The sequence below is a fragment of the Molothrus aeneus genome, chromosome 3, assembly GCF_037042795.1.
Source record: "Molothrus aeneus isolate 106 chromosome 3, BPBGC_Maene_1.0, whole genome shotgun sequence".
Lineage (NCBI taxonomy): Eukaryota > Metazoa > Chordata > Aves > Passeriformes > Icteridae > Molothrus > Molothrus aeneus.
The window spans coordinates 10,528,177-10,542,751 of NC_089648.1; the positions used below are offsets into that span (position 1 = coordinate 10,528,177).

The 14,575-nt window shown below is 44.2% G+C and overlaps 1 protein-coding gene across 1 annotated transcript; it reads left to right on the forward strand.

Moving 5' to 3' along the window:
• Positions 1-165: 165 nt before the first annotated feature.
• DTD1 (D-aminoacyl-tRNA deacylase 1) lies at positions 166-14,052 on the forward strand. The gene is made up of 6 exons (XM_066547796.1): positions 166-272; positions 2,179-2,269; positions 4,197-4,432; positions 9,460-9,557; positions 11,944-12,120; positions 13,440-14,052. Exons 1-5 carry the CDS (start codon positions 230-232, stop codon positions 12,097-12,099), a joined length of 624 nt encoding a protein of 207 aa, XP_066403893.1. The 5' UTR covers positions 166-229; the 3' UTR covers positions 12,100-12,120; positions 13,440-14,052.
• Positions 14,053-14,575: the final 523 nt, after the last annotated feature.

The following is a 14,575-nucleotide window of genomic DNA, read 5'->3' on the forward strand; positions in this document are numbered from 1 at the left end:
GAATTAGGAGGAATAAGAGGAAGAGGGGATTAAGGGAATAAGAGGAAGGCCAAGCACCTGGACACGCCCCTGTCCCTGTCCCATGGAATCCCCCAGCGCGGCGCTGCCGGGGTTGCGGCAGCACCTCCCGTACGCCGGGGGGCGCTGTGCGCGGGGAGCGGCCGCCGCTGCTGCTGCTGCCGGGCGCCGCCGCTGTCCCCGCTCGGCGCCGGCCGCGCTGCGCTGCGCCATGAAGGCGATCGTGCAGCGGGTGGCCCAGGCCAGCGTCACAGGTCAGTGTGTCCCGAGCGCGGAGCTGCGGGGGCCGGGGCGGCCGGGCGGCTGTCTGTGTACGGGGCTGGCTGTGGGGGTGTGCGGGCGCTCCCCTCGCCTTGTCCCCCCGCGTGGGTTTGGCGTGGGTCCGCTCGCTCGCGGCTCTCCCAGGGGCCCGGCCCCGCGGGTGCGTGTGTGTTCGGGGTGTGTGCGTGGAGCTCTGTGTGCAGCCTTGCCTGGCGGGCGTGGGCTGGCACACACGCTGCCATCGCCTCCTCCAGCGCCTTTGTGTCGGCAGCACAGTCGCAGTCGTCTTGCTTCGCTTGTGTTCACGGAATCGCACAGTATTCCGAGTTGGAAGGGACCCACAGGGATCGTGGAGTCCAACTCTTAGCCCTGCACAGGACATCCCCGAGAATCATAGCACTGTCCAAACTCTTCCTGGGCTCCGGCAGGCTCGGTGCCGTGACACGGCCTGGGTGCCGTGACACGGCCTGGGTGCCGTGACGCCGCCTGGGTGCCGTGACACGGCCTGGGTGCCGTGACACGGCCTGGGTGCTCTGTTAGCGGGGCTGCCCTGGCACGGCCGTGCATTGCTGTGCGTGTGGTGGCAGTGTCACCCCGGTGTCCCTGTCCCTGGCACTGCAGTCACAGTCACCTCGGTGCACGGCAGGCATGTTGGCAGTGCAGCCCGGGTCATCTTTTTGCTCTGCCTGTGTGTGTGTGTCAGTGGTGCTGTCCCAGCTGCCCCGCCGGGCGCTGCTCGCCTGGGTTCCTTCAGGAATGGTGTGTCCTGATGGAATGTCCCTGCTATTGCACTGGTTTGCACCTTCTGTGCTCAGGGTGCTTCAAATCTCCAAGAAGTTTACCCGTGAGGCAATGAGTGCCTGCTGTGGGAGTCTCTGGTGTGCAGCAGGGTGGCTTTGGAGTCATTGAGGGGCTTCTGGCTGTGTGTCACTGTGTGTCAGCACGGGCACAGCGTGGCTGCGAGGGCACAGCTCTTGGGCACACCTGTCAGCACGGGGGTTCTTGCTGCCTTGGGTCCACTTTTCTGGGGAGAATTTCAGCTGTTGTTTCTGGCTGTTGAAGAGTTTGGTGGACACTGCTGTACTTAGCAGGATAAATTTCTGGACTGGAGAATTCATACCCTGATCCAGCCACTGGTGCACAGACACTTTCAGCTTTCACTGGAGGCCTGATCTCCTTTCATTTTGTGGGATGTTTGGAGCTTTTTGTCCCAGTCATGAGCCTGGATGCAGTTTTAGTAGTTGGGTAACTAGTGCTTATCTCAGTTTTAAGACCACATTTATTCTTACCACAATCATCTCAGGATGAACCACGTTAAGATAATTTAATTAAATTAAGATATTGAAGGCATTTCTTAGGAAAACACTACAGATCTATGATAATTTGTGTTTTATTGTAAATGTCATTAAAGGGGTTAATTTCCCAATTAGAAGGATCTAATTTGCAAGTTGTTGGGAGTCATGTTTCAAAAAACCCATGAGGACTCAGGTAGAAATAACCTGCTCAAAATAATGGCAAAGTATGAAGGGAATAGTGGAGTAAAGAAATTGAGTGCACTTAGTGGCATCAACCAGGTGGATAATTTTTCAGGGATTGGGGAGAGTTTTGCCACCTTTCTGTTTAGGACAACTGATGCAATTGCAGTATAAAAATCTTCATACAGTGTTTTTAAATGCTGGAGTAAGTAACCCAATCTGATAAGGAAGTGCTGGCATTGGAAAACTTTTGAAAGAATGCTTCTGTGTGATCTTTCAAATCTACAAACTTAAGACAGAGGAAACAGGGTTTAGAATGCTGTTTTCTTTAGTGGTTGGAGTGCTGAAACCAGTCCTAACTTGTGCCATAGAACAAGACAGTGCATTTAGCCTTATTTTTCTTTTCCCTCTCTGCTTTCTCCAGTGGGTGGTGAACAAATCAGTTCAATAGGACGAGGCCTCTGTGTGCTGCTGGGCATTTCTTTGGAAGATACACAAAGAGAGCTGGAGCACATGTAAGTCACTCCCTTCCTTTTGCCTTGTACTCTTCTGTTTGTGCATTGCTGATACCTGTGCAGTAGCCAAACAAATCAGTTCTTCCTATTGGGAAATTCAGGTTTGCCTGTTCCTCTTCAGATTTTACCTTGAATACAAGTTTTCTCTTCATGTTCCATTGAGAAAAATCTGGTCCCATTTTCTGCTATGTGTTTTTTATCAAGAGCAGACTCTTAAATCCTTTTTGAGTCCAAAAGAAATCCATCCTTAATGATGGGATTTATGAGCATCCTCAAACTCTCCTTTTAGCTTGCACATGAGTTTTGTTCTTCCTAAAGGCAGGATAGTCTTGTCAGCTGCTTGTCTGCAAACAGGAATCAGTTTTGGCAGCCTGGAGGACTGGCTCTGGCCATCTGCTCCATGGCCACAGAATATTGGGATTCAGCCAGCAAACACATGCAAGGGAGAGCTCTCCAGGGGCTTCTTCTGTCTCTTTTGGACTGGTTATTGCTCTAGGGCTGACCTCAGTCCTTGCAAAGGCAGAAAAGAAACAGGTAATGGAGCTGACTGATGTCAAGAAGAAGGGGTTTTTATTCTCACATGCTCCATTGTTTGCCCTCCTGTTTGCCTCCCTCAGTGTGTAACATCTGCTCTGCCATCACTTCCCATTCCTGCCTTGGTGGATGTAGAAGCTGCTCCTGAATTTTGCAGGCAGGAGATCTGTGGCTGCCATGCTCTCAGCACCAGGTTGTGGGGATGGCTGACACAGGAAGGGCAGGAAGCCAGCATCTGGGCAAAGGGAGTGAGAGAAAGCAGCTTAACCAGGCTTCTCAGGTCCTATTAAAGGAAACTTTAGTAATCCTGTAAATGAAACAACAAACATCTCTGTGAAGAAAACAGAGCAGTGGTGATGATTTAAGTCTCCTGCTGGGGCCTTCCAGTGGATGCTTTCAACAATCCACTTCATTCAGGAGTTAATTCTGTTTGCTGTTGACACACACAGATTGGCAAGGATGTTCTTGTGCTGTGCCTTAGTGATGGCAAAACCCTGAAGCTAGACCACCACAAAGTCTCAGCTCTGTCTTGCACTGACTGCTTCACCTCTGGTGCAGTGCAAAATGCCTGGCTGATGGCTGCAGCTGAAACCCATTGTACTGGATAGGCTCCCTTGGTATGCTGCAGGTGTGGAGAAGCCAGAAGAAGAAACCAAAGACAGGAGAGTGGCTTGGATGCAGTCCTGACATGGACTGGGTTGCCTTCTGCTTTTCAGGATCCACTTGTGAAAGTCCCCTTGTTGTGTTGAGCCAGTCAGTTCTGTCCCCTATCTCTAGAAAATCAGCCCAAAATTCAAACTGCTTTGCTGCCAGCTGCAGTTCTGCCCTGTTCCTTGGATTCCTCCTCTCATCCTGATGAGAAAGTGTTGTCATCATCTGGCTTATGGGGCCTGGTCTGGAAATAGTGCTAGGAAGTGACAAAGCAGGAGGAATACATCATGAATCATGATTGGAATCATGATTGGAAACAAAAACCCACAGTTTTAAACACAGTTTAGGATGATGTCATTTCCTACTGAGTGTGATTTCCTGGTGTGGTGGGAGGATTCAAATTCCCAAAGCTGTTCACACGTTCAGTAATGTTGTGACACATAAAAGCAGATAGTAAAGAGTGAGCTTTCTTTCTTCCTGTGCCATCTTTGTGTTGCTGTGGAACATGCAGTTATTCTGTCCTGGTGCCACACTGTGAAATGATTGTGTGGATTAATGACCTGACACTGTTGTGTAAGGGCTCTCTTGGTTAATGTGATGAGATTCCCATGGCTGGGATTCAAGGGGCAGAGGGATATCTTATTATCTGGAGGCAGACTGAATATGCATCTGTTATTGTGTATGGTACCTGTTGATCCTACAGGGGACAACTTAGGAATTAATTATCTTCTCCTCGTCCCAGGGTTCGAAAGATCTTGAACTTGCGAGTCTTTGAAGATGAAAGTGGGAAGCACTGGTCCAAAAGTGTGATGGATAAACAGTATGAAGTGTTGTGTGTGAGCCAGTTCACTCTCCAGTGCATCCTGAAGGGAAACAAGCCTGACTATCACATGGCAATGCCCACGGAGCAGGCAGAGTCTTTTTATAACAACTTCCTAGAGCAGCTAAGAAAAGCCTACAAACCAGAGCTTATTAAAGGTAAGGACAGAAGGTTGGTAAGGTCCTTGCTGTGACCAGTGGACACTCCTTGTGTGTGTCCTTTCCTGATTGTTGCTTTCTTTATTCTGTGATTTTCTGTAGCTGAAGGGATGTTAACAATATTTTCACTAGAGCCTGTCAGGGTGATTGCTCCAGTCTTCCTCTATCCAAGCCTTTCTCTGGGTGGCATGTAGATGTTGTATTCCATGGCATGTAGATGTTGTATTCCATGGCATGTAGGTGTTGTATTCCATGGCATGTAGGTGTTGTATTCCATGGCATGTAGATGTTGTATTCCATGGCATGCACATGTTGTATTCCATGGCATGTAGATGTTGTATTCCATGGCATGTAGATGTTGTATTCCATGACATGTAGCTGTTGTATTCCATGGCATGTAGCTGTTGTATTCCATGGCATGTAGGTGTTGTATTCCATGGCATGTAGCTGTTGTATTCCATGGCATGTAGATGTTGTATTCCATGACATGTAGGTGTTGTATTCCATGGCATGTAGATGTTGTATTCCATGGCATGTAGATGTTGTATTCCATGGCATGTAGGTGTTGTATTCCATGGCATGTAGATGTACTCCATGGCATGTAGGTGTTGTATTCCATGGCATGTAGATGTTGTATTCCATGACATGTAGGTGTTGTATTCCATGGCATGTAGATGTTGTATTCCATGGCATGTAGGTGTTGTATTCCATGACATGTAGCTGTTGTATTCCATGGCATGTAGCTGTTGTATTCCATGGCATGTAGGTGTTGTATTCCATGGCATGTAGCTGTTGTATTCCATGGCATGTAGATGTTGTATTCCATGACATGTAGGTGTTGTATTCCATGGCATGTAGATGTTGTATTCCATGGCATGTAGATGTTGTATTCCATGGCATGTAGGTGTTGTATTCCATGGCATGTAGATGTACTCCATGGCATGTAGGTGTTGTATTCCATGGCATGTAGATGTTGTATTCCATGACATGTAGGTGTTGTATTCCATGGCATGTAGATGTTGTATTCCATGGCATGTAGGTGTTGTATTCCATGACATGTAGGTGTTGTATTCCATGGCATGTAGATGTTGTATTCCATGGCATGTAGATGTTGTATTCCATGGCATGCACATGTTGTATTCCATGGCGTGTAGGTGTTGTATTCCATGGCATGTAGGTGTTGTATTCCATGGCATGTAGGTGTTGTATTCCATGGCATGTAGATGTTGTATTCCATGACATGTAGATGTTGTATTCCATGGCATGTAGGTGTTGTATTCCTTTTGGCTGCACAACATGAGCAGCCCAGAGAGGCTGCAGCCATGAGAACAAGCTGTGTGGTCAGGCTCCCTCAAAGGCTGGATGTTTTGTGCTGTATAAATAGATTAACCCAAGAGAAGCATTTTTTCTGAGAACTGTGTTTAGTGGGGCTCTAAGGTGTCACCAGTGTGTGATGGACAGCACAGTTCCATCTGTCACTTCCACATCCTGTTAAATGGAATTGTGACAGTGGGAGGTGTAATGTGCTACTTGAGAACAGGTTTTGATTTAGACTCTCTTTCCTCAACTCTGTGTCATGTGTGGAACAGTTTTCTCTTTATCAGAAAATACCTGGCTTTCCTGTTCATTTGTGCTCTGTCCACACTCAATCTTTTCTGTTTGGTTTTCTGAGTACTTTCTGTCCATTTTCATATTCAGAATTGACTTTTTGCTACACTTGACAGAAGACAAGTTTCTAGAAAAGACTATTTTTTAAATGGTGTCTGCTAATAGGTAGTGGTTGGCCTTACTTTCCTGATGAGGAAAAAAAGTAAAAAAAGCTGAGGAAAGATTTAGAGGCTAATTTTCACATTGACTATAGTATTCCAGTTCTTTCCAAGGAGGCACAGTGAAATGCACACATGTCCACATGTCCAAAAATGTCAAATTTTCAAGCTTTTTTAGCTTGATATGTTCTTCCAACATATGTTCCTGATAAGGAATGCATTTCTGATACCCCTTCAATCACTTTATATTTTGAAAGCAGCTTTTTGAATTCATTCTCTCAGTGAATAGCAGTTGTGTATCTGAAATGAATATTAAGTGCCCTTATTTTGGCACTTCTTTTGCCAGTGCTTTCTGCAAAATGAGCTTTCACTTCTGCATTTTTCTTTCAGTGTTAAAAGCATAGATTTGGAAACCCAAGAGTGCTATTGTGTCAGATAACACATGAATTTAAAACTGCTGGCAGCACTGGAGCTACCTGTCAGTTTATGATTTTGCTTTCTTATTAAGCTGTGCCAGTTATAGTGTGTTGCACCCAAGTCTGTTAAGATTCTCTTAGGTTGAAGTTTCTGCTGTGCCAATTGCTTTGCCAGTGTTTTTTTTTTTTTTTTTTTTTTTTGCTTCCTTGCTGTCTGGAAAATCTGTACTCACATTGCCCCTACATACACACAGGCACACACACAACAGTTGTGGTCATTGGGAGATTAGAGTTTGATTCCCTGGATTGCTGTAGGTGCCCTTCCCTTTTGATCCTACAAGATGCTTAATGCATTTTTAGAGGAGTAATTTAATCACTGAAAGTGGAATTTGTGTAGCAGACAGATCAATAAAGGTCTTGTCCTATCTCCTGAGAGCCTTGTGTTTTCTGGTTCCTGCTTCCAGGAGAGAATTGGGCTGTTGGGAGTTGTTGGTGCTGGGCAGGCAGCTCCTCTCTGCTCTCTGGTGTGCCTGGAGCTTGCCAGCCAGGAGCTCAGAGTGGGAAGTGTTCCCAAAGAGAGGCACAAACCATTCTTCCACACCAAGACCAGTGGGACACTTGGCAAATGAAATCTTGGAGAAGCTTCAGAGCCATGGTTCCTAGGTCAGCTCATGGGCACCCACATCTAGGAAATAAAAGGCTGCATCAGAAGTCCTTGCCTGTTGTGCTTCAGTGATTTCTTGTGTTCTTAAACATCCCACTCCCCTCTAGGGAGCAGAGCTGGTGTCTGCAGGCCTGAGCACTCTTGTGCAAGCTAATATCCAAATATCAGACCTCCCAAGGCTCCTCCTTCTGTTTCAGGGCCTTTGCTCCCTGTCTTGAATGTGGATTTATTCTTCTGAGGTAGTAAAGATTAACATGGCAAGGAGTGTGAAATGTCTTACTCCCTTAGTAGTAATATCTAAGTAAATATGAGAGGATTGTTCCACAAGGAAGAGTTTAACTCAGATTTAAGGTTTGGTACAAGTTGAAAGCACAATTATTCTCCCTGATTAATTTCCTTTGTGAGTGTTGTCATTTCAGAATAAGTGCTCTTATCTGGAGCAACAGTATTCACATGAGGTTAATTAAGAATAACTTTCCAAGTAGACAAGCTTAGAAGTATAAAACCAATGTGAAATTTCTAGGTCATAAGGCTTGAAATATGTACAAAAATATTCTGGAAGTAAATGATGCCTCTTTTTCAAGTCTTTATGGCTCAGATGTGGCTTCTCTGACTCATGTCAGGTGCAGATATTCCATCTGAGGAAGGCATGCATGCTGGGCTTTTAGAGGCAAGGCAAGGAATTTGGAGAGCTGGGTGTCCAGCAGAATGAACTTGTCACTTCAATAATACTTCTAGGATCCTGTTTTATTGCAGAAGATGTTGCAAGATGAATTGATCAGTCCAGAAGTCTTACAGTGGGGAAAGATGAAGAGCAGTAACTAGAAATTTAAATGTGTGAGGAGAATGGGAGGGAACTGTTACAGAAAGATGTTCCTTGACAGTAGTGCCAAAACAAGACAGAAAATGCTTATGACATGGGAGTACTTTGAGTGTTCTGGTAAAGTTGGGGGTTTATTTGACCACTTTATCAGCCTCTGGAAAAAAAGGGCTTGTGGAGTTTACCTTTTTTTTAGGTCTATACACATGAATGGGAAATGGAAAAGACCAACCCTTTTTGTAAGTGAAGTACAGCAGAGGGATGGGATGAATAGGATGATTGTAGAGAGCGATTTGCAAAGTTGTGCTCCCACTAATAAAGTTTAAAATAATATTCTTTGTTTATTATTTTTTTAAAGAAAGATGCATTAGTTGTGACCTGGTTTTGTGGCCACAGGGTGTAGTTTACCTCTGTGTAACTCTCAAAGACCAGCCTAGGTTATCAGCAGGAATGTGGAAATGGCTGTGGCAGATTGGGACTTAATTGTATTTGTGGGGTGCCCCAGTGAAGGAAGGAATGATGAATCTGACTCCATCTGTTCTCAGAAGGCTAATTTATTATTTTATGATACTATATTAAAGAATACTAAACTAAACTATACTAAAGAATACAGAAAGGATACTTACAGAATGCTAAAAGGATAATAATGAAAACTCGTGACTCTCTCCAGAGTCCTGACACAGCTTGGCCCTGATTGACCAATGAGTGAAAACAACTCACACCAGAATCCAATGGAACAATCACCTGTGGGTAAACAATCTCCAAACACATTCCACATGAGCAAAACAGAGGAGAAGCAAATGAGATAAGATTTGTTTTCCTTTTTCTCTGAGGCTTCTCAGCTTCCCAGGAGAAAAATCCTGGGCAAAGGGTTTTTTCCAGAGAATGTGAATGCCACAGGAACTGAGCTGCACCCTGGTGTCCCCTGCTCTATAGTATTCAATTATCAAATGCTTCAGACTAGGCTCCAGGTTTTCTTACTTTTTGCCTAAATATAAAATTTCTTCAAAGCATCAAGTGGTCAGTTGGACTGGATCCCTAGGCTGAGCTGTTACAGCCTTTGAAATGTTGTCTCCTGGCAGTGAGAACCATTCTGCCTATGCTGAACTGTGGACACCCTGATTACCTGTAGACTTGGTTTGTTTTGTGCATGTTTCTCTACTTAGCTGTGTATTTATCCTCTCTGAATGTCAAGCTACATACCTGGGTGCACATACACTGTTTTTTTTCTTAGGAACTTTCTGCAGTTGGCTGCCCTTTTATGTATTTTTTATTTCTTTTTGTTATCCCTTTTGCTAAAAACTTTGGTGTGTGTTATCCTCTCAAGGGCTCTGAGCACTTGTTGTCTTTTCCCTTTTCAGATGGCAAGTTTGGTGCCTACATGCAGGTCCACATCCAGAATGATGGTCCTGTAACAATAGAACTGGAGTCCCCAGCAGCCACTGTTGATCCTAAACAAGTAAGTGACTTGCAAGGTGTGTCTGGAAAGGATGATGTGTATCCTCTGCAAATTTGTAGCATTCCTGTTATGAAGCAGTACAGCTTCCATCAGGTACAAGGACCTTGTCCTTCCTGTGCAGCCTCTGAACAGAAAAATAATTGCATTGTTTTGTTCAGTTCCCTGGCCTCTTGAAACGCTGTGTGTGTGTAATGCAGAACAGCTTTTCACATTTATTCTTCCTCCTCATTAAAGCTGTTTTTTCATCATGACTCATTAACAATGTTTTTAATAAGTCTGGATCACCCCCCGTGCCTTTAGTGAAGTTTTTTGCTATGTGGGTGACTGGGTGGAGGTGAAGAGCAGCCTCTCTGTCAGAAACAAGGGAATAGGGAATTTCAATCCCAAATTTAAGTCTGGAGTGGACAGGAGAGTGAGCTAGCTCTGCTGAGGAACAGCACAAGCTGTGCTGAAAACCAAATGCAGTGCTGAGGCTTCCTCATCCTCTAAACACAACAGTGGCCAGATTTTCCAGGCTGAGAGAAAAGGGGGAAGGATTCTTGTGCCTCAGCAAGGCCACACCAAGTTTATTTGTAAAATGTTTCACTTAACCTTGGTGAAATTGTTACTGCAGTTTATAAAAAGAGCATGAGGGAAGAATGAGGAAACTACAGGCCTGTTAATCTAACCTCAGTGCCTGGAAAAATTGTGGAGAAGATCATGCTGGGTGCTCCTGAAAGGCATTTAAAGGACAGTGCACAGTCAGCATGGATTCAAAAGAGAAAGTCCTGTCTAACTGATGTAATGCTCTTCCAAAATAAGGAAGGGAAGGTGGTGGATTTAGTTTTTCTAGATTTTAGTAAAGCTTTTGACACTGTCCCTCACATTCTCAACAAGTCCTCCAACTATGAATGAGCAGATACAAGTGCCCTGTGTTGCCTTAAGAAGCTTGGTTTGAAGTTGGTTTCATTTTTACCTTCAAATTTTGATTCTGGATTCTTGTGACATGTTTTAGCCCCTGAAAAAATCTGCTTCTGTCTCTAGTCTTTCTGTAATCTCACAGTTTTAGAGTTCTCAGGCCAAACCATGCATAATTAGCAGCAGCTCTTGTTTTTGGAGTGAGAACTGCTGCCCAGTGTGTAGGTGTAAAATAACCAAGGAATTACCAAGGTGTGCAGGATTCTGCAAGGATCCATTTCTTTCTTGGGGAATATTGACTTGTTTAAGGGTTTTGCCTTCCCAGTTCAAGGCTGCCTGCTTTACCCATCTGACATCTTCCTGGTGGCCACAGCTTGGGCTGAAGACAGGGATGGATGCTGGTTTTTAAACTTTCTCTGGCAGTGTAAGGGCCAAAACTCCCTTGACAAGCCTCTGAAAAGGGCTTAGGGTTTTTTCATGTTCCCTGAGTTAGACACAAGGGAGAAATTCCAACAGGATATTATCAAGTAGTCAAAACAACAAAACCTTCACTGGCAATCAGACAGCTTTGGCAAAAATTTGGAGCAACATCCAGTTAACAGAAAACATTTCACAAAGCATTGGCTTAACCCATTCAGCTTCACAAACTGCAAAGCTGTCCAATTTTCAGTTGCTCAGAACTCAGAGGAGAGGGAATTAGAAGAAGAAAGAGACAGAAAAGATACAGAAAAGAATGAATATAGCTCCCACTCCTGGTCCCAGCAGTGTTCAGCTGATAGAAATTCCAAGAGGAGGTGGGGTCAAGACATCCATCCTGCAAAGTGCGATGAGGGAGAGCCAATTTAAATTGTTGTTCTCTTTCCTCCTCCCTGCCCCATGCATTCTTTTTTTTGTTGACAAAAATCTGTTGATTTGTTTGTAGCATGGGAAGTAAGGCTTAGGGATGGTGTGGTTTTTATATTTGAGCTTTCAGCTTTAGCAAGAAGAGATAACTGAGCCATCCTGCAGTGTTTAATGTGATGTTAGCAGGAAGAGATTAGACAAATAAATGCTGATGAATAGCTCTTTTATGTCATTGGATGACAGTGAAATATCTCATTTTATCTGAGCAATTGTCTGTGTTTGTAATTGGTAATCAGAACTTTGTAAGTCATTTGCAATGTAATTAGTAAAAATACATTTGGATTAGTCAATCCAAATGTATTTTTTGTATTACTTGTGCTGAGGGATATAAATAAATCATTTCTCTTTTATACTTGGGGTGATCATGTTATCTTATGTTGATAATTCACTGTCTTTTCTAAATTTCTGAAGATCTCAACCTTCAGGTTTTTTTTTCCTTTCTTTTTTGTTTTGTTGATACATGTATTGGTGTTGTGAATCTTAAGTTGCAAGTTTTATACAAATGCTCACATTTACAATGTTTTAGAAATGGACTTCTGAAATGGTTTTATTACATGATGTATTTTTTCCCTTACTTTGTGAATAGCTGACAAAACTTGAAAAACAGCAACAAAGAAAAGAGAAGACCAGAACCAAGGTGCCCTCTGAGTCAAGTAGAGAAAGAAATGTCCCCAGAAACAAGGATGACCCCAGTGCCAGCAGCGGAGCAGAAGGAGATGTGTCCTCGGAAAGAGAGCCTTAGCTCATCCAAGGCAGGCCTCAGGTTTGGCTTCTCCTCTCCTCTGGAATGCTTGGCCCCCTTGCCCCCCATGCAGAGAGTGGCATTAGAAGTGCTGGAAGGTGAAATTTTATAATCTTGCTGGTTTTATAAATTTTACAACCTCTGCTCCCATCTGCAGTCGCACACCAGAGCGTTGGGGTGGGTGAAAAGCTCTTCCCAGCTTGGCTGGAGTTGTGGGTCTGGCCCAGTTGTGATTGTTTCCATGTTGACTCAGGAAATCTGAATGTTTGATCTGATAATACAGCAGTGACTTAACTCAGAATCCTGCCTTGTGTTCTTCAGATTCTACACAGGGTTGTATTTCTGTCTGTCCTCACCCAGCAGGGAGCTCGCTCTGGAACAGCATAGTCCCCAGCAAGGGAGGTGGAAAACAGCTCAGAACCTGGAGACAGGGCAGAACTGCAGCTTCCTTTCATGGTTCTTACCTGCCCCTGCTCAGTTTTGTACTTTCCCAGGATGAATTAGTCACAGGCTGTTTCATAGACCTCCACCATCTAATAAGGACATTAGGGCAGGCATTGAGAGCCAAACTTGCCTCAGCAGCAGGAGATCTTCTCTCCCTTCAGGCACTCGACCTGCAGGACATGCCCAGACATCAGTGAATAGAATTAGGCTGAATACAGACCTGAATCCTTTGTCATGGATTATCTGCCTATGTAGATAAGTGTTTATCATACTCTTCCAGTCAGCTTTAAGCCTTCCGGACACAGCTTTCATTACCTTCCCTCCCCCAAAAAGTTACATTGCTGATTTTGACTTTTCAAACCAAGCTCTCAAGAAAGTGTTATTATCCTCATCTGCACACTGAAGCCTGAGCTGGCTGTGCAGTTTAATTATTAACAGCTTTGCAAAGTTAAGGTTTAACCTTTCTCTCATTTTCCTATCCCCAGAGTGTAGTCTGGCTGTGATTTATACAATTCAGCATCGTTCTTTGCTCAAAAAGTTCCTTACCTTTTTTTTTTCTTTTTTAAATCCATGAATTTCTCAGGTGGTCAGACATTGGGTGATGATTTCTGTTCTATACAGGGTTTCCCCCCCACTGTTTCTGGGTTGTGTGTTGAAACAAGGACATTTTAGAGGGTTTGCAATGTTATTGGAATGATTGGGTCAGTCCAATCTTTCCAATAACATTTGGATTTCTAAGGAGCTGAACATCTCTAAAATGTGGTACACAGTTAACCTAGCATTAGTTTTCATGCTGTGACAATAAGTACAGATTCTTTTCTCTTTGGGATTTGAAGGAATCCTGCAGTAGTTTTGCTTTGCCTACAGTAATGTTCCTGTTTGTTTGCCTTCCACAGTTTCTTACACAAAAGCTACACCGAATTCTAGAAGAAAGACCCAACATTGGCCTCAGCAACACTCTTCAACCACTTTGGAGAAGGATGGAAAATGGGAAAGCAGAGCTGAGACATTAGAAACCTTTCATTCTGTATTGAACCAACCAAAGCAATGCTATCAGATTCAGTTGTTAATGTGTAGTGTCAGTAGTGAAAAGGACTTGTGACATTTCTGTGTTTGCGTTCTCACACGACTGCTGAGCAAAGGGTGACTGTAGGCAGGTTGTAGCAGAGCATTTCACTCTCAGTACATAAGCTCCATTTAAAGAATAAATCAGGGTTTTTCCTTAAACTTACACTTGAATTCTGAAAATTCTCTGAGCAGGCTTGTGTATTGATTCTCACTCCGTGGTGTCATGTGCTACCTGTTTCCATTGCAGTGTGCAGATCTGTGCATATTTTGGTAAATTGTTAGCTGCTGCCTAGCATCAGGTTAGGCAGTCCAGTCTTTCTGCATGGATTAAGTTATTACAAGAGAAGATCAGCCTCTAGTTGTTTATCATGTGGAACACATCTGTCTTGTAAACTTTTTTAAAACCAGAAAAAACTTTATTAAACAAATGATGCCAGCTGAGTGCCTGTTGGTGTTTGTGTATTGCACTCCCTGAGTCACTCCTGGGTGTAACAAAGTTGGGGACACAGAGATAAAGTTGTAGGCCAAGAAACACCTATTGCTTCAACTCACCCACCTTTCCCATGGAAGGTTGGAAATCAGGCTGCTGACCTGAAATCTTTGCTGTTTCTAACACATCTAAGTCATTTATTTTGTGGTGGCTATCAAAATGCCACACAGCTGCTCCACCTACTGCATCCAGGGCTGCTGACAGACACTTCTGTCACATCCAGGGGAGCATTTGGAAGCTGCCAGCGAACAACAAGATCTGAGAAGATGCTGCAAAACTGCCAAGGAAGCTTCAGGGGAAATGGAAGACTGCAGGTTGTTACACTTTGACTTCTTTCACAGGTGATGGCACCTTTTATATTTGCTGTTCCTCAGGCCTTGCCCTTCCAGTCTGCCCTGGGCACCTGCTGTGACTGCCATCAGAGCCAGGGTGCAGAGCTCTCTCCCTGATTGTAGAAATAACTCACTGGTGAGA